Source organism: Tarenaya hassleriana, unplaced genomic scaffold, assembly GCF_000463585.1.
Source record: "Tarenaya hassleriana unplaced genomic scaffold, ASM46358v1 Cleome1, whole genome shotgun sequence".
Taxonomy (NCBI): Eukaryota; Viridiplantae; Streptophyta; class Magnoliopsida; order Brassicales; family Cleomaceae; genus Tarenaya; species Tarenaya hassleriana.
Window position 1 is genome coordinate 5283194 of NW_010960187.1, and position 17888 is coordinate 5301081.

The following is a 17888-nucleotide window of genomic DNA, read 5'->3' on the forward strand; positions in this document are numbered from 1 at the left end:
GAGGGTAGCTGTTCAGCAGCGAGAATCACAGATTCGTGATTGAGAAGTCGTTCGTGAAGCTCCACAAACGAGATTGGCAGATCTCGGGCATTTACGGCATCTTTGACAGCACGGTATTGATCACCGAGGCCGGCGATGACAAGATCGATTAAATCTTCATGATCTAATGGCTTTCCGAGAAGAGCTAGCTCATCTCCCTTTGTCTTGAAGAAGTGCATGAACTCATCGATTGATTTGCCGCCTTTGGAGAATCGTTTCATTTGATCCTTGGGTTCGTTGATATGTCCCCGACTGGATCTGCCGTATGTGGACGCTAGTATTGTCCATGCTTCACTTGTGGTTGTCGCCCTTGCAATGAGAGCTTGACAGGAGACAGAGATCGAGCCGAGAAGGGCTGAAAATAGCAGCTTGTCTTGACGAAACCAAGACGTGTACGCCGGGTTGGGGTTGATCACGTTGTCAACGGTGACCGTCGGTGAGACAGTGCTGTTGGCGTCTAGGAATGATTCAAGGTTGTATCCTTGAAGGAGTGGTCGAACTTGGAGGCTCCAAGTGATGTAGTTGGCAGCGGAAAGTTTGGAGACGTTCGTCACGTTGATATTGATCAACGAAGACGCCGTGTTATCGGGATTGTATGGTCGAACGGTGTCGGTTGCAGCGGCATCAGTGGGGGCAGCGACATTGGGATCGGTTGCAGTCGGAGCAGCAGGGTGAATGCCAGCGGAGGATGTGCCGTTCGGAGGACATGTCCGATTAGGTTCTCTGGGAAATCAAGGTTTTGGAAAAAAAAAAAAAAAGAGATAGGAGGTTGTCGTTAAACCAAGGCGTCTGATACCATGAACGACAGATTGGGAAAATAATTTTCTGTGTATTGCATTATGTGATTTACAAGACATATATACACGCATGAGGAGATGATTGAAGAAACAAATACAGCAAAGAATCAGGGATTGATACTAAAAATAATAACAATATTATTTCCTTCCTTTATGATCTTCCTTTGTACAGTAAGTGCTTTGTAAGTTTCCGAGTTTTAATCTCATTTTTACTTATATTTACCCGTTTCTAATTATTATATAATTAACAACTGTTATACTATTTTGCTTTTTTTCCCAACAGTTTATACTTTATACTGTTTTATGGTTGATTTAAAGTTAAAGTTTGATTGGACTCATACACCATTCATTTTATTTCTAGATTTCGTAATTAAAATATTAAGTTTGACAATAATTATCAATCGTATACGAGAGAATCGAATTTCGTGCCTCAATCTTCGGTGCGGTTGATCGTTTTAAATTTTAATACAAGGTTTGTCGTGTCAATATGAATTGATTGGGTTTTGTCCCCATGTCTACAGAGTTAGAGTTATTTTACATGAAGTTAAATGTCACGTTTCCGTACAACAAAATTACTAGTTTTTTGTTTTTACTTGAACCAAGCCGGGTCTTAATTTTGACACTAACTCATTACGAGATTTTTTTAATAATTACTTGTAGGAAAATCTAGGTCCATCGTATAACTAATATGATATTAGAATTTTTTTTCTTATTTTAATTGTAATGACTTTTTCACTCAACAGAGTATGATCCCCTTTATTTTCCATTTTTTATCATATGTATTTATTGATGGTCAATGTTTATTGGTAACTTTTTTTTTTCTTCGGAAATTGCGTCTTTTACGTGGGCAGAAAACATCTAAGATTGGCGATAAAATATATATATATATATATATATATATATATATATATATATAACAAATTTGATGGAAGTATTACTTGCTTTTGAAGTTTAAAAACTTTAGCCTTGATGGCAAACTTCAATCTGTCACGGATTTTGATCATACAAGATATTAATAATAGGGAAAATGTTTTTCTATTATTGATAATGGGAAGAATACATCATAATATATAGCAAAATACAATAGAATATTCTAGACATAATATCTATGGTAAATCATAACAATATTAATGATAATATTCTAAGAATAATATCTTCCTATATGCCCCCTCAAGATGAATCATCTATGATGAATTCAATCTTGTTACATAAAAACTGAAAACTGAAATTGTGATCGTATTAAACGAATCATTTTCCATGTGGTGGTGTAGTCCAAACTTGAGTTGGTGTTGCTTGATAACGTTTGAAGAGCTTGAGAGTTGTATTCTCAGAGGCTGATATGGCACGAAAGTGCGACGCGTATGAGTGAATTGGGCTGCACGATAAAGAAGTCGGCAGCGCAAAAAAACTGCGGTGTATATAGCGGCTAGGCCGGAGAAAAGAAGAAGAAAAAAAATGGGCACAAAAGCGTGACGCATAATGCGTGATAGTCTACCAGCGGGACAAGAGAAGAGAATAAAGATAAGTGACGCAAATACGTGGATCGACGATCGGAGTTTTCCAATCGAAAGAGGCTAAAAATCATATTTAAAGAGCTCACAACGGCTAGGGTTGACATCGATAAACGAACGTCGTCAGAGAAAAAAAAAGAGTAGCACATCGGCTAGGGTTGACGTCGATAAACGAACATCGTCGTTAAAAAAAAATAGCACATCGGCTAGGGTTGACGTCGATAAACGAACATCATCGTTAAAAAAAAAAATCGGCTAGGGTTGACGGTGATGAACACCGCCGTCGGGGAAAAAAAATAGAAGAAAAAAAAGAGCAAAATAAATTTAAAACGATACTCAAGACGATGATACTATTGGATTTAGTACATCGTTGTCATCTTCATCGTCGCTTTCGGATTCGACCGATATTGTTGATGAGAAGAAGAAAAAATTAGAGCAAAAACCGGAGCTCTGATACCATAATAGTGAAATGTTTTTCTATTATTGATAATGGGAAGAATACATCATAATATATAGCAAAATACAATAGAATATTCTAGGCATAATATTTAGGGTAAATCATAACAATATTAATGATAATATTCTAAGAATAATATCTTCCTATAATTAACGTATATATAAAACCATATATGTGTGTGTGTGATGAATCTTTTGGACTATTGTTTTCGGCCGATACGTTTTCGCTAACTCCTTTAGGGAAACAAACACAAATCAAATATATAAATACACAATATTTATTTTCCTGTCAATTTCAGGAAAATTCAGAATCTCATACCATTTGTGTGTGTATGTATATCATCAAGCCAATATTAATATGATACGGCAGTAAGCATATAACGAAAGACAAAAAAAATAAAACTGAACCAAAAAGAAATATTAAAGAAGAGAGTGGGTATCAATAATTAAAAATGTCATGAGATGTTGTTTATGGGTGGTATGTTGCTTTCGCGCATAGACTAATTAATTAATCTTATGGACACTGGAAAAAAAGGACGATAATGAAATTAGAAAAAAAAAAAGGAACGATATCTTACATATACATAACCAAATCCAAGAACAATGATATATAATAATAATTAAAAAAAAAAAAGAAATGAGTTTTTTTAAATAAAAAAAAATAGTCTCTCCCGCATGGACTCGTTTACTTGAAATTACATAAAACCATTAATATCCCAAAAATCTGGGATTTCAAACGTCGCGAGATTACTGCAATCGCTCTCCTTTTCATCTTCAGTACTGTAACTGCTACTGTTAATGTAAGTTGAACTCGAGTTTAATGGCGTCGGGCTCGACGAAGGCGTCGTTAAGACCGAAGCAAAGTTGAAGTCTTGGTCGGAATAGCATGAAGGGTCTAACAAGGAAACCGAGTTTGAGTAGTAATCGTAGTCCGGCGGCAATGGAGGCATGCAATCTTGCGGCATATTTGAAGGAACCCCATTACAGTGCCATTCATGAGAGCTTTGTTCACCAAACCCTGCGGCGGTTAAGCTCGGAGGGTCCATGCTGAGCTGAGCATCGCTGGAGTACGGAATGCAAGATTGGAGTTCTTGAATCTTGTCGTGAAGTTGGTCGGTTTGAAGCGTTTGGAATTGGTTTAGGACAGTTTGGCTTTCTTGAGCGTTTTGGTGGTGGAAGCTTCTGTTCGGGTTATCGTTTAGGGTTTGGGAGGAGAAAAGGGAGGTTGCGAGTCTGAGTATTTCGGGGTTGACCAGAGGTTGAATTCCCATGAGCCTGGGCATGTTCATCTGGTGGGAAGAGTCGTAGAGGGACGATCTGAGGATGGAGGAGATGTCGAGGAGATCGAGACGTGGGCTGTGCGTCACTGGATCGATCCCCATTCTAAGAAGCTTTTTCCTGATGTGTGTGTTCCAGTAATTCTTGATTTCATTGTCGGTTCGTCCTGGTAAACGAGCCGCAATAGCAGACCACCTGTCAAAAATCACCCAAAGAAATTTAAAACACACACGTCGCGATCTTGAAACGTAAAAGAAATTTCGAATACAGCACATATACGTACGTAACGTGTATTTGAGAGAAAAATATACGAAAGACTATATGTATATATATTGCTTACTTGTTGCCCAATATGCTGTGTAGCTGAATGATGGTTTCTTCTTCCTCGAACGAGAACCGGCCTCGCTTTATGTCCGGTCGGAGATAGTTCGTCCACCGCAGCCGGCAACTCTTCCCACATCTCTGCAGACCTGAAAAAAACAATCAAGAAAACATTGGAACAAAACCAAAGGTTAAATTATAAACATGATTAATAAATAAGAAACATTTTCAAGTAAAGAAAGAAGAATAAAGCTAGATGGATGACGGAGACAAACCAGCATTCTTGGGGAGGGTTCTCCAGTTGCCATAGCCATGTTTCTGAATATAGTCGACGAGCTTCTGGTCTTCTTCAGGCGTCCATGGCCCTTTCTTGAGCCCATTCTTCTCACAACAAGGCGACCTTCCCATAACTGACGATTACGGCTAATTAACTGAGTTCGCAATCAGGTGATTATCAGAGAGATTATTGAGTTTTAATTTCCAGAGGACGTATGGTCCGTAAAGAGAAACACTTGCTATTTATAGAGGAGGAAGAGATGAGAAGCCGAAGTCAAAAGGATTCGGTGCCGTCCTCCGTTTCTGGATTGGCTACGTGTCCTTCGTATCCCATCCGTATCATACATATATATGTATGTATATATGCTTTTACATGTCCTGTTTGTAATCACCCTCATATATATATATATATATATGCATATTTTTCATTTAAAAATTAAAATAACAACAATTGTTGGATCCACACATGTGCTACAGTCCTCAATATATATAATCTGATCTTTACACAAATAGTTAAGCTTACTACTAAAAATGTGAAATTAAATCAGTATAAGAAGACTAATCGAATTAGATTTGATTAATGTAATAATTAACGAATGTAATTTAACCTTAACACTATCATTAGCATTAGGTGTTGATAATAATTAATTGTGGTATCGTTTAATGGTAATAAACAACAGTTTTTGTTGATTACCAAAAAAAAACAACAGTTTTGTTTTATTTTTGAAAAATAATATTTATATAAAATCATTATCCCCGGGGTGAGGAGTGTCGTTCTCCTAGCTTTGAGGGGGTTTTCACATTAGCTGTCGCCAACATTAAGATGCCACGTATCTTTTCCTCACATTTCAACTCTCTCCCTCCTCTTTTTTTTTGACTCTTTGGACTTTTTTTTTCTGTTTAGAAAAAGAAAATATTAACCCAATTAGTATAATTATTTTACACGGCTCCCTTCGGCTCGACCTCCCTACCTATTGAGCTAAAGTCGCGGATTATTTTTCGTCTAATGTGAAAATGGGGTTGAAATCTTGTCTGTAATCTATTACAATTCAATTGTAAAATTTTTAAAAATAGTATTCAACCGTCTCATCCAATTAATATATATATATATATAATGCATGTTATCTTCGTCTACGCAAATAAAAAGAAAAATGACAAAATAACTGAAAATAATAGTAGAACGATGAGGAAAATCATAAAAAAGGTTATTTTAATGGTATAGAAATAATTTATATACGACGTATTAATGATTAAATCATCTAAGTAAGTTTGTAGGAGGACAAAATTAATATGAAAATAAAATTATAGGACAAATTGTTTCCTTGATTGATTTTTATTTTATAGACGGTCCGAAATGGAAAATCTGTGTTCCAACGTCCATGATGAAGCCAAATTTCCAATATCATTATCATTGGCAATATCGTAGATTTGGGTGAGAATTTAATTCGATGGGCAATAATAATAAAGTTTGGATATTTGCCGAAATTTAGAAAACATTGACTGTGGAGCTTGAAAAAATAGAAACATTATCCACCAATAATTATTGAGGTTGAATATATTAGGGTGTACGAACGTGATAAAATGAACTTGAGGGTTTGACTTTGAACCCAACCTAGCTAGTAGAATCCAAGCATTGCTGTCTGTCTCTATACTCTAGCCGTATCCAATGAAAAACTATATTCCTCTTCTCAAGTAATTAATAATTAATAGTAATTCAAAAAATTGAATTTCTGTGATCTATATAGAAAATATAGGACATTAAGTGATATGTGTATATGCTATTAAATTATGAAAAACCATCATACGAATTTCATTTAGTAGTTGTTTTTTTTAGTATTCTGTATATTTGAAATTGAAACATATTCTTTTTTTTAAAATAATAAATTGAAGAATAGATGCAAATTCTTTTAAATTGATAATATATATATATATATATATATGTTGGGTTTAATCTTGTCGGAGTCGGGTTTTGTTTTTCTTAGTTAATTATAGTTTGGTTAGTTGCGGTCATATTTTGGTTATACACTTTGAATAAGTCTTGTGTTTAGATTTTTGGTTTCTAGTTTTTAGGAGACTTAGTCTTTGGATTATTAAACCAGAGCACGGTTTGATTCAGGGAGCAATAGACGATATGGTTGTAGAGGCGGTGAAGGATGAAGATGATGATGATGATGAGGAAGAAGATGGAGCAGAAAAAGCTTCGGGAAAAGATATGGAGTTAGAAAAACTCCGAAAAGAAGAAGAAGTTGGAGCAATGAAAGCTCCGGAAAAAGAGATGAGATCCATGAAAGGATTTCGTGTGAAAGCCAAGGAAAGGCTTAGAGTAAGACAACCAATGAGAGAAGGACGGTTGTGAGAGGGAAGTGTCACCCTCTGGATGTGGAATTGAAAGGGTTTGTAAGACCCTCAGAATGACGTGATGGTATTTCGCGTCGGTGAAAAGGTATCTCCAAAAGAATGTGGGATATCTTGAATACGTTGAATCTCGATGATTTGAGAATGAAGGAGGTTCGTGCAAAGAAAAAAAAGTATCGATGTTTGCGGAGGAGGTCTACAAATCAGTTAAGTAAAAACTGAATCAGAAGATATGCGGTGGTGGAGATCGGAAACATGAAGACATTATGACAAGATTAAGGAGGAGATTGTTGGGTTTAATCTTGTCGGAGTCGGGTTTTGTTTTTCTTAGTTAATTATAGTTTGGTTAGTTGCGATCATATTTTGGTTATACACTTTGAATAAATCTTGTGTTTAGATTTTTGGTTTCTGGTTTTTAGGAGACTTAGTCTTTGGATTATTAAACCACTCTTCTACGTGTTCCATGTACGTAGGGTTTAGTTATGATTATTGTATTTCTATAAATATCAGAAAAACAAATAAATAAAGTAAGGTTTTCATGGAGAAACTTCATCTTCTCTCTTACATTTTTTTCAGCAAAAATATAAAAGCAAATATCAGAAATTAATGTTCTGTTTATTATCATTTTTCTAAGTTTAGTTCCTACAATATATATATATGAGGGGATAAGGCGAAAATTTGGATTAAGCTTGAGACTGAAAGCCGCCGACTAAAGACTAGGCTCGGCGTGAGCCATAATAAATGAAGGCTTCATATATATGCTGGGTGGGGGTAATTTCGTAATTTTGAATATTAAATAAAGGAATAATAAAAAGATACATGGCGTGACGTGGGGCGGATTTGCCCCTGTAGTGTACGAACCACTACTTCTCTGCCTCGTGTTCGACTTTCTCCACAATTTTCCAAAGCGGTATATATATATATATATATATATATTATTTTATACACTGTTTATAATATTAAATATTACGATTCCTTAGATTTCACGAACGGGAAACGGTAATGATGATCAATATTTTTCTCGCCAGTAGTAGAATATATGATCTGTAACATCACAACATGCTTAATTCATATCCCGACGTAATTAAACTCAATGTTTTCGGACAAAATGTCTAATTAATACGTATCCATATGTATATATATATATTCAATATACAAAGTCATCATGCATGTGATGAATAAGTTTAGAAATGTTTATATTGTTCGATATTTTTCATTTTCTAATAGAAGGTGTCATACTATAAATTCCATCATTAATCTTCCAACAGAAAAGAAAGCATCCATGTTATATTATATATATATATATATATATATAAGCATATATACATGTTAACATAAAAAATGAGGTTTAATTTTTAAAATGATGGAAAATGATACAATATTATCAATTAATCAGAGCATTGAGAGGAATAGTCATATCACTTTCATTTATACGTTATACGTAACAATACTATTCTTACAGATATAATATAATGTAAAGAGTCAAGAGTATACGTATAAATTATAATACATTTGTGGAGCAAATCTTAGTAGCATATCTATCTATCTATCTATCTATCTATATACGTGTATACATATGTATGTATATCTTTCAGTCCCTTTGAAAACCTAGAACATTCGCAATGTTTCCACATTATTGCGAACATTATGCTATATTAATTATAACCTAATAATCCTATTCTTTTTCTATATATGGAACCAAAATACAAGGGATGATGTCTCGGCGTTTACGCTCAGGAAGACACTCTGTGGTCTAACGACAAATGAAAACGTCACAAAGTGGGAGATTATGTCAACGAATCATATATTATATTTAGTTAAAATATCATATATTATGTAGAGTATGTACCTGTCCGAAATCTATGGCTTGCTTGCGCATGCCTTTGCCAGAACAAGTAGCATACGTGTTGTTACTGTTGTTGACCAAATTTCATTATTTTTGTTAAAAATAAAATTAGTTCATAATGCATGAAGAACGAAATTTATTATACGAATATATATATATATATATATACACACAACATGTTCTTGTAACTACGTTTTTTTTTTAATTTACTCAACGCAATATGTTTTGTTATATCGTATCGATGTTTATTGAGAATTATGGAAAGAATGCAAAATAGTGTTTAACAAATAAAAACAACCATATATGATAACTAGATCAGATAAAGACAAAAGTAAGTATATATATACAACTTTACCAAAAAAAGTGTGTATATATATATATACCAAAGTTAAAAACAGCAATAACGTTGCACTTGCTTTGGGATTTTAGTGCACTGTGATACAATACAACATTAAATTACCAGAGAGGCTTCGATTTTCCAAAAATAATAATTACGTGGTTTGTCGTGTTATTCATTATTCTTTTTTTTTTCCCGTTGTCAACAAACCTTTGAACCCTAAATAGTTGAGATGAAGTCGTGAAGTATGATCCATATATATATATATATATATAAAGGATACGAGATCTAAAAAGTTGTGCGGTTGGTGCGCCACTTACCACTTATACGTAAGACTCCATGCATGCAATATAATATATATAGATTGATCTTGTTTATTTTTTTTGGGTCAAAGTAGATTGATCTTGTTATAAAATTAAATGGTATATTTTTGTGGGTGATTCGACATATGCTATTATTAAATTATCAAACGAAATCCAAAGAAAAACGAGAAGCATGGGGGGCTGCAAAATCTCGATCATTCCACAAGACAGAGACCATGGTCTCACAAGAATCCCGATCTCGTAAATTCTTGATTCCAACTCCCTTCCCACTCGGTTACATTACATGTTTCAGTTAAAGAAAACCCAGAAAACAACAGCAAACAAACTGTTTCAAGAATTGTCTGAAGATTTCGGTTTCATCGTCCAAACAGAGAAAGCTTCTCACCACGAAAATGTCTGTTGGGCTCTGTACCATCTCTACTTGGAAGATGGCATTCATGTGGGCAAAAGGAATATGTCTCTTCCCTCCATCCCGTATGCCGTCTACATCTTGCATCAAACAAACTAGAGAATGACAATGATTCGGTAATACCAAAACCGCGCCGCCCTTCACTAAGCCAAAGCCATCAAGAACGCACCTCCTCCCACCGCCAGAAATTTTGCTAGAAACATCATCTAATCTCTCTGTCCAAAGTTCCACAGCCGATACGCGGAAGCATTAGGATCCATCCGAGATATCCGCCTTCCAGTTTGGACAGCCTATGGTCCCTAACACAATCTCAGTATCTACAACAAGTGCCGATCCTACCTGAATATTCCGTTCATGCAATTAAGATGAAGAAGAGAACTGAGGACTTCTCATGGATTCCTATACATATCTAAAACTGAACTGAATGCTAAACTCAATCCCGATTAATGATGTCAATATTCTCTAATATGATCAAGAAATAGGTTTAACGTTAACATGCATTTGAAAAGGAACTTTGACATCTCCCTCCCATATATCCAATACAACGGTCATGACGAATTCACAATTCAAGACAAAGGGAACTACGCGAGAAGGTTTTCTCCAGCTCTGAGATCAAATGACTGCATTCTACTTATCTCCATAAAATTCATGAATTAACCCGGGTGCTCCAAGAAGATACTCTGACAAGATAACCACCGTTTTTCAACATTTAAAGACATACCATGTACATTAAGGAATCCCCCCCTAGTGCCATGATATCTATCGGATTCAAAACCTGCAAAACCACAATGGCTTTAGTATAGGTAAAGCAACAAAATCAGCAGGGGACAGTTATGAGAGGGTAAGTTACTATACAGAGAATTAACATGATATGCCGGTTTTCAGGACAATGATATATGGGACCGTCCCCGATTTTGTTCCCATTCAAGAATTAAGAGGGACAAGAAATGTTGATACCACCCCCATCTCATTTCAATTTCGACATCAGGTTTAGCAACTTCAAAATGTGACATGCTTTTAAGCCGTGATTGAGCTTCTGCATATAAAATTTTGACAGCGAAGAACAAAAAATTCGCTGTTCTAAGGTAACAGCTGGCAGTTGATTTCTCTACTAAGAACGGGGACGCCTCTAGAACATCAGCATCAGACAACTGCTTGTCTCCAAGGCTTGCTCTGGCTATAACTTCCACTTGCCACAGAACCTACAAGGTTAGGCCAACCAAGGGAATAGAGGGTAGTGATTTAGAAAGCTCTGCAATCAAAATTAGGAAAAAGAAATGACAGCTAAGGTTCAAGTTTGGGGGTTGAAGCATAATTCACAAAAAAGATCCAAAGTTTAGGTGTGGTTGTGAATGAAATAGCTTAAGAGCTTAGATGAAAGCTCGGTTCGAAGCATCAATCAGATCAGCACAAGCCATTTCATGGTGATCAGCTGCATCTTTGCAACAGCAATCAATAACCAAACTGACTTTGATTTCACCCTCTAGCACACAGTCACCCAAGTAGCAACATAACCAAGCAGAAACATCCGGTTAAGCCTTTTTCAAAAAAGCAGCAGCCAAATCAAAATCAGACAGAGTCAATGTGTGTAATGCAGTCTTCTTAATCAAAGGCAAGCAGCAGGAAATTCACATCTAAACCTCAGTATATATTTAAAATTTCAACTATATCGATCTGTGTTCTTCACCCTGAATCTACAAGCAAGGAAAGCGTAAATCAATGAACACATCTAGTCATACAAAGTGAAGGTCCTCGCCCAACAAGTTCCAAACAAGAATTGAAGTAAATTTTTCTTTATATAAAAGAATTGAAGTAATTTTACTCTACGAAATTCTGAAGTTAAGTACCGACAGTCAAAGATTTAAACAGAATCAGGAAAGCAAATAAATTCCCTTCCTTTATATCACAAGTTCCCTCCTTGGAGGAATGGGTTCGCTAATTAGACCTTAAAGCATTAGGATTCCTTGAAAATTTTGTCGGGAAGTAAACAGACTGCAAAACAAACAAACGGAGATTTAAAATCACGGGATGAGAATGAAATCACATCGATGCAGAGCCGGCAAGCTCTCTCGACGACATCAATGGCGGATTCGAGCTCTTTAAGATACTCGTAGAACGGAAGACCAACCCTGTGAAGAAAGAAAGAGACTTTGAACACATAATGAAGAAAAGATCTTACGGTGAAGAATCGCCTGCGGTGAGGCGTGGGAGAAGGATCATGCACCGCGATGAAATCGGACGGTGGAGAGATTGTGCATTGACCGAAAAAAAGAAGATAAGGAAACAAAAAAGGAAAAAGAAATATGTATATGGTAAAAAAATCTAAAATAAAGGATAAGAATCTTGCACGGAAAGGAACGTCGGATATCGTCTCGAACCTTCCTCGAGAGACCGCCACGTGTCGGTCATATGTGATAAGGGGCCCACCGGGCCCTGGGTTTACCGTCTAAAGCCGGTCGTTTCTCCCAAATCCTATGGCTCACTCACTCTGTCCTTATAAGGCCAAAAAATCGCTTCTTTGAGAGAAGGGGAAAAAATCTCATCGGAATCCAAAAAGGGCGAAAAGTCTACGCGAATCGGATCGTTGATTGTGATAAATCGATCTTCGTGATCGGAATCTGATTTGAAGGCAGATGAGCAGGCTCATCAATCAGTTGATCGGGAGGTTAACGAAGGAGCAGACGATCAAGTGCGGCGGCGGCGGTAGCGATACGACTTTGAGATCTTCGACGTCATCGTCTCCGTCGTGCTCCGTGGCTTCTTCATCAGTGCGGATGATCTCCGGCGGTCTGGAATCGAGCGGCTTCGGTGCGGCGGCGAGCGGGAGGCTGAAGCAAGCGGAGGAGTCTCTCCGTACAGTTATGTATCTAAGCTGTTGGGGAACAAGTTAGATCTGGGAAGAACACCATAATTGCTTGTTATTTATTGTTTGAATTCTGGGATTTTCTTGTGAATATTTTTTTCTCCTGTGTATACTGTGAAGAACTTGTGAAAAGAAGGGAAGAAAAAAAATAAAAAAAGAGTAGTTGTAAATAAGACTGGTTTTGTGTACAAAACGACTCTTTAGATGTTTCATCTTCAAAGTTTGGTTTGATCCGCCATGTTTATGGATTCATTCTTAAGAAGATTGAATGGGTTCATATTGTTGACTTGACCTATGCAACCTTTCTGGGAAATGATGAAAATACAGAAAAAAAAAATCCTTAATTTATTAGGAGATAAGATTAAAAGGTCAGATCTTTCAACACACATTTGAGCATAAGCTAATTTAGGTAAGACTTCGTATTTGGGTTTAGGGTTTTTGGAGGGAAATGGATCAAAACAAGGCCTGTTGGCACAACCCCCAAAGCCCATTTCATTCTGCACCACTGAAACAAGATAACCCGGAAAAAAAAAGTGATCGTCTTTTCAAACGATCCGAAAAGGAACTCAAAAGTTTCATTCTTTGGTCACTATGAACATCACAACTCTCTCCTTCCACCCATCCTTCATCTCAACTCCTCAAATACACAACACGTTAACCAGAAATGGAAATACGATAACATTGAGCAGCAGCAGTAGAAGAAGGAGAAGAAGGGTTTGCAAGATCAGAGGATCCACCGGAGAAGAAGAAGAACCCAAAAGAAGAAGCTTCTTGAGCATAGAAGAGGCTGGTCTCGTCGAGATCTCCGGACTCGGTGCCCACGAGAAGTTCCTCTGTCGCCTAACTGTAAGTTCAACTCTCTCATCGATATAAGTGACTGGTTGGTTATCATGAGGTATAACAAAAAAAAAATTGAATCTTTTTTTTTTGGGAGTGTGTAGATATCGTCGTTGAATCTACTTAGAGTGATAGGGGAGCAAGAGGGATGCAGAATGGAGGAGCTAAACGCGGGGAAGATATGCGATTGGTTCCTCAAGGACAAGCTAAAGAGGGAACAAGACTTTGATTCTGCTGTTCTTCAGTGGGATGATCCTGATTTCCCTTTTTGACAAAAAACACCAACAAAAGAGATATTTTTCCTAATTTCTTTATTCTAATACAATTTAAATTATGCATTTATTGTTCATATATTGATGATTGATTCCAATTTTGATTTTTCGTGACTAATGCGAGTTAAAAATTATTTATTAGATTAAATTGATGATTTTTTTTAATAAATTAGAATTCTATGTATTACTCATGTAAATCGAGCAACTGTGATATATTATATACCTCAGGATTGAATACACACGTATATTATATATACATAACATTTAAAAAAACGACTAAATCGGACGCGAACACAGCCAATCAATTTCACTTCTGTTTCCCTCTCTACGTCCGATCTCTCTCTCTCTCTGTCGCCGGAGCTGTTTTGCGATCGCACGCCCGGAGTGACATGGCCATGACGGAAGAGAAGCCCGTGTCCGACGGCCGAGGTTGGGGTTTCTTCAAGATGCCGTTCCGAAACCCCGTCGGCAACAGCAGCTCCGCCCCCGCCACCGTTCCGTTTCCGTCGGGAGCTTCGTCTTCTGCGTCTTCTCATCTCCATCTTCACAACCATCACCACCATCTCGACTACTACGGCCCTCACGGCGACGGATCGGGTCCGAATCAGCATGCCACTCCATCGGTGTCGTCAGTTGCCAAGTCATTTCTGCCTGCGAAGCGCCGGTTGAAGCTTGATCCGCCGAAGAAGCTTTATTTCCCTTGTGAGTTTCTCGAAATTTCTCACCTGTTCTGATCGTTTTTGCTCTCTGACTTCGCTTTTCGTGACCTGGGTTTGTTTCCTGAACTGGAATTCATTGATGTGCTTAGAGATCGTTGCTGAAAATCGGTTATTTCGATCAAGGGTTGACTTAACGCTTTCAGGAAAAAAAGATTGAGTTATCGCGGAAGTTAAATTTGACCTTTTTGGACTAATTAAAATCAAGGGAGGAATCATTTTGTTGGATATTTTCTTAATCGATTTCGTCGGGATTGCAAGTTCTGCGTTTGTGATTTGATGTGGTTCCTGTTTGAAAACATAAGGCGACATTTTGACTCAATATTGCTGGAAACACTGATTTAACAAGTAGAAATGGACATGTTTGGAAGGTTACTGCAATCCGTTTGATTTGATTATTGGAAGCAACTCGCCCAGGGGAAAGATTACGGTGAATTCTTTCAGAGAATACGGAGAAAGAATGTTAAAAAATGTAATGGGTTGTCGACTGAGGATTTGTTTCTCAGCTGATTCATATACCGATGATGGTATTGTTCTTGATTCGCGAAATTACGAGTAGTCTTTTCCTTCTTTGTCCGATCTTTCGGTGAATGACATTTCGTTGGATCTGCTTCTGTTTTTACCTGGGAGATTGATCATTACGTGTAATTGAACATATCCCAGTGACAAAGAAGGTGTCTTTCATTGATGTACCACAAATTTTCAAGAGTACTCTACTCTGAATTACTTTTATACTTGTCTGAAGATGAGCCTGGGAAGCAAGCAAGGAGCGCCATTAAGATTACAAATACCAGCAAATCACATGTAGCCTTTAAGGTATCAACTGCGACATTTACGTTAATTTCTTTCATTGGATCAAAATAAGTGAAGAAGCTTGTGTAATATTCTATCATGTGTGTTCTTTTTCGCTCCAACAGTTTCAAACAACTGCACCAAAGAGTTGCTTCATGCGTCCTCCTGGTGCTATTCTTGCTCCTGGGGAGACCATTATTGCTACTGGTATCTGCTTTTATTTTCTTTTTTCACTTCTTCATGAAGTATCCTTCATGATCAGGCTGTTGTTAAAGCATTGTCCCTGAAGATTTTGTGTGTGTTTCTGTTACTTTTTTCATTGAACTTTATAGTGTTCAAATTTGTTGAGCCTCCGGAGAACGATGAGAAGCCGTCGGAACAGAGAACAAGGGTTAAGTTCAAAATCATGAGCCTGAAGGTGAAAGGCCCCATGGACTATGTGCCTGAGCTGGTATGATGATCCATTTTTTATGGGGTTAGGATTGTTACACTGTTCAAATTCTGTGATCTAGCACTAAGTCTATAATGACTCTTCTCAAACTGTCTTCCCATGGTGTCTCGTGTTGTATTACGGTTTCACATTTTGCAAGTATAGCTGATTGTTATTTCCATTTACGAAAAATATACGATACTTTTCTTTTGCAGTTTAATGAGCAAAAGGATAACGTGTCCATAGAGCAAATATTGTGTGTGGTGTTCTTGGATCCTGAGCGTCCCAACACTGTGAGTATCGCGTTTACTAGAGGATCCTCGTAATTCTTTAGTTCAGGATGACCTGTTTGTGTTGCCATCTGGTGTCTTGAACTTATTCTGGAACTTGAACCATAGAAAAGTCATCAGGAGGATCTTGGTCTTCTGTTTCTTTACTTATATATAGATAGATAGATAGATAGCGAGAATTGAAGGGTCCTGTTGTGTGGTGAACTGAAGGCTCTGGAGAAGTTGAAGCGACAACTGGCTGAAGCAGATGAGGCAGCAGCCAAAGGCAAGAAACCCCCGGAAGATGCTGGTCCAAAGATAATTGGTGAAGGGCTTGTTGTTGATGAATGGGTGCGCTTACATTCTCCTGTATGTGCGTGTATATATATATATATATATATATATATATAATCCCTTTGGGACCATATGATTTAGAGTGTTTGATTTGATGTGTAACGCAGAAGGAGCGTAGGCAACTAAAATCCCAACCTTCCCCCTCTTCCTCTTCCCATCAAAACCCACCAATACAACCCAATTCTGCTTCTGCAAATTAAAAAAAAAAAAAAAATCTCGGTTTCTGGTGAACAAAATGCCGAGGTTCACCATTTTTCTGCTTCTCCTGTCATTATTCGGATTCACGTCTTCCTTCGCCAGATCTGTCATCGCTTCGAAACCTCGGGCGATCGAATCTTTCGTCCCTAAATCGGATTTGCAGGTACGAGGTTTTAGATCGAAAAATCCAGTCGACAGGACAGCTCAGGTTGTCTGATGAAGGAGCGTAGGGAAAGATATCTTGCACAGCAGCAAGACCCGGCATAGTTTTGGATGAGATGATCAAGGAACTCGAACAATGTTGTCTGGTAACTCATGGGTGTCATGCAATCCTACGATCAATGAATGTATAGATGATGAAAAAAAGTGTGAAATTTAACAAGTCTTCATTTTTCTCGTCTTGTTTTGCAAATGGTGGTAGTGTTCTTGATTTTTGCAACACAGCCACGAATATGAGCATTGGAATCAAAATGTCTTTTATTTCAATTTTATGCGTACGAATCTATTAATCTATTTTTTTTTAAAAAAAATTAATGAATCAAATATTTTGGATTATATAATTTGTACGTTACATAAAGTATAAAGGGTAATGTGAAGTGTGTATTGTTATGTAAATTAAATGACAAAATTTTATAATTGATTAAATAACAAAATACATTTAAATGCCTATATTTAATGAATAAAAAAAATAAACCACAACGTAATAACGTATGGTGGCCAACTCCGATGATGTTACTTCTGATTTATCAGTATTTCACGAGTATTTATTTTACAGGTTCTAGTGATTTATTCATATCATCACCATAAATAGGAAACACATATAAAACGATAAATATTTTGAATAAAATTTAATATTATTTTATGTATATATCTGTATGGATTTATCTATTAGTTTTAGTATTTACTTTTTTATTTGATTATTTGTTTATTTAATCAATTTATTATTATTTTTATTTGTAGAAATCTTAAACTTTGTATATTTATATATACGTTTTTTAAATTGGGTGATTTTTTAAAATTATTTTTCCTATATAAATATTAGAATATATATGGTCTAAAATAATAATATTATTATATTAAGTTGATTAAATAATACATGACAATTATATCAATCTAATTTTTTTAAGTGATAATTATAAGATTTGATAATATCAATTTTAGTATTAATCTAAAAGGGAGGAGGAGAACATATCAACTATCGTTGTCTTC

At 36.5% G+C, this 17888-nt stretch overlaps 5 protein-coding genes across 6 annotated transcripts; 3 read left to right on the forward strand and 2 right to left on the reverse strand.

Moving 5' to 3' along the window:
• Positions 1 to 3404: 3404 nt before the first annotated feature.
• Positions 3405 to 4877, reverse strand: LOC104812657 (myb-related protein 315-like). The gene is made up of 3 exons (XM_010539933.1): positions 4678 to 4877; positions 4422 to 4551; positions 3405 to 4276 (listed from the first exon to the last, which is right to left on the reverse strand). Exons 1-3 carry the CDS (start codon positions 4808 to 4810, stop codon positions 3499 to 3501), a joined length of 1041 nt encoding a protein of 346 aa, XP_010538235.1. The 5' UTR covers positions 4811 to 4877; the 3' UTR covers positions 3405 to 3498.
• Positions 4878 to 9712: 4835 nt separating this feature from the next.
• LOC104824893 (putative PAP-specific phosphatase, mitochondrial) lies at positions 9713 to 12357 on the reverse strand. The gene is made up of 4 exons (XM_010557085.2): positions 12341 to 12357; positions 11993 to 12140; positions 10670 to 10723; positions 9713 to 10287 (listed from the first exon to the last, which is right to left on the reverse strand). The coding sequence occupies exons 1-4, from the start codon at positions 12355 to 12357 to the stop codon at positions 10198 to 10200; spliced, it is 309 nt and encodes a 102-aa protein (XP_010555387.1). The 3' UTR covers positions 9713 to 10197.
• An 84-nt stretch (positions 12358 to 12441) lies between these two features.
• On the forward strand, positions 12442 to 13042 carry LOC104812666. Its single transcript, XM_010539945.1, has one exon. It carries the CDS (start codon positions 12582 to 12584, stop codon positions 12837 to 12839), a length of 258 nt encoding a protein of 85 aa, XP_010538247.1. The 5' UTR covers positions 12442 to 12581; the 3' UTR covers positions 12840 to 13042.
• Positions 13043 to 13305: 263 nt separating this feature from the next.
• LOC104812675 lies at positions 13306 to 14034 on the forward strand. The gene is made up of 2 exons (XM_010539956.2): positions 13306 to 13657; positions 13753 to 14034. The coding sequence occupies exons 1-2, from the start codon at positions 13403 to 13405 to the stop codon at positions 13918 to 13920; spliced, it is 423 nt and encodes a 140-aa protein (XP_010538258.1). The 5' UTR covers positions 13306 to 13402; the 3' UTR covers positions 13921 to 14034.
• Positions 14035 to 14186: 152 nt separating this feature from the next.
• On the forward strand, positions 14187 to 17165 carry LOC104812686 (vesicle-associated protein 4-2-like). Of its 2 annotated transcripts, none has more exons than XM_010539967.2 (7): positions 14187 to 14622; positions 15382 to 15452; positions 15554 to 15635; positions 15761 to 15879; positions 16074 to 16151; positions 16359 to 16496; positions 16899 to 17165. In XM_010539967.2, exons 1-7 carry the CDS (start codon positions 14310 to 14312, stop codon positions 16944 to 16946), a joined length of 849 nt encoding a protein of 282 aa, XP_010538269.1. In that variant the 5' UTR covers positions 14187 to 14309; the 3' UTR covers positions 16947 to 17165. The 2 variants fall into 2 exon arrangements, with proteins under 2 accessions (XP_010538269.1, XP_010538278.1); XM_010539976.1 differs by having other exon boundaries at positions 14189 to 14622; positions 16359 to 16478.
• Positions 17166 to 17888: the final 723 nt, after the last annotated feature.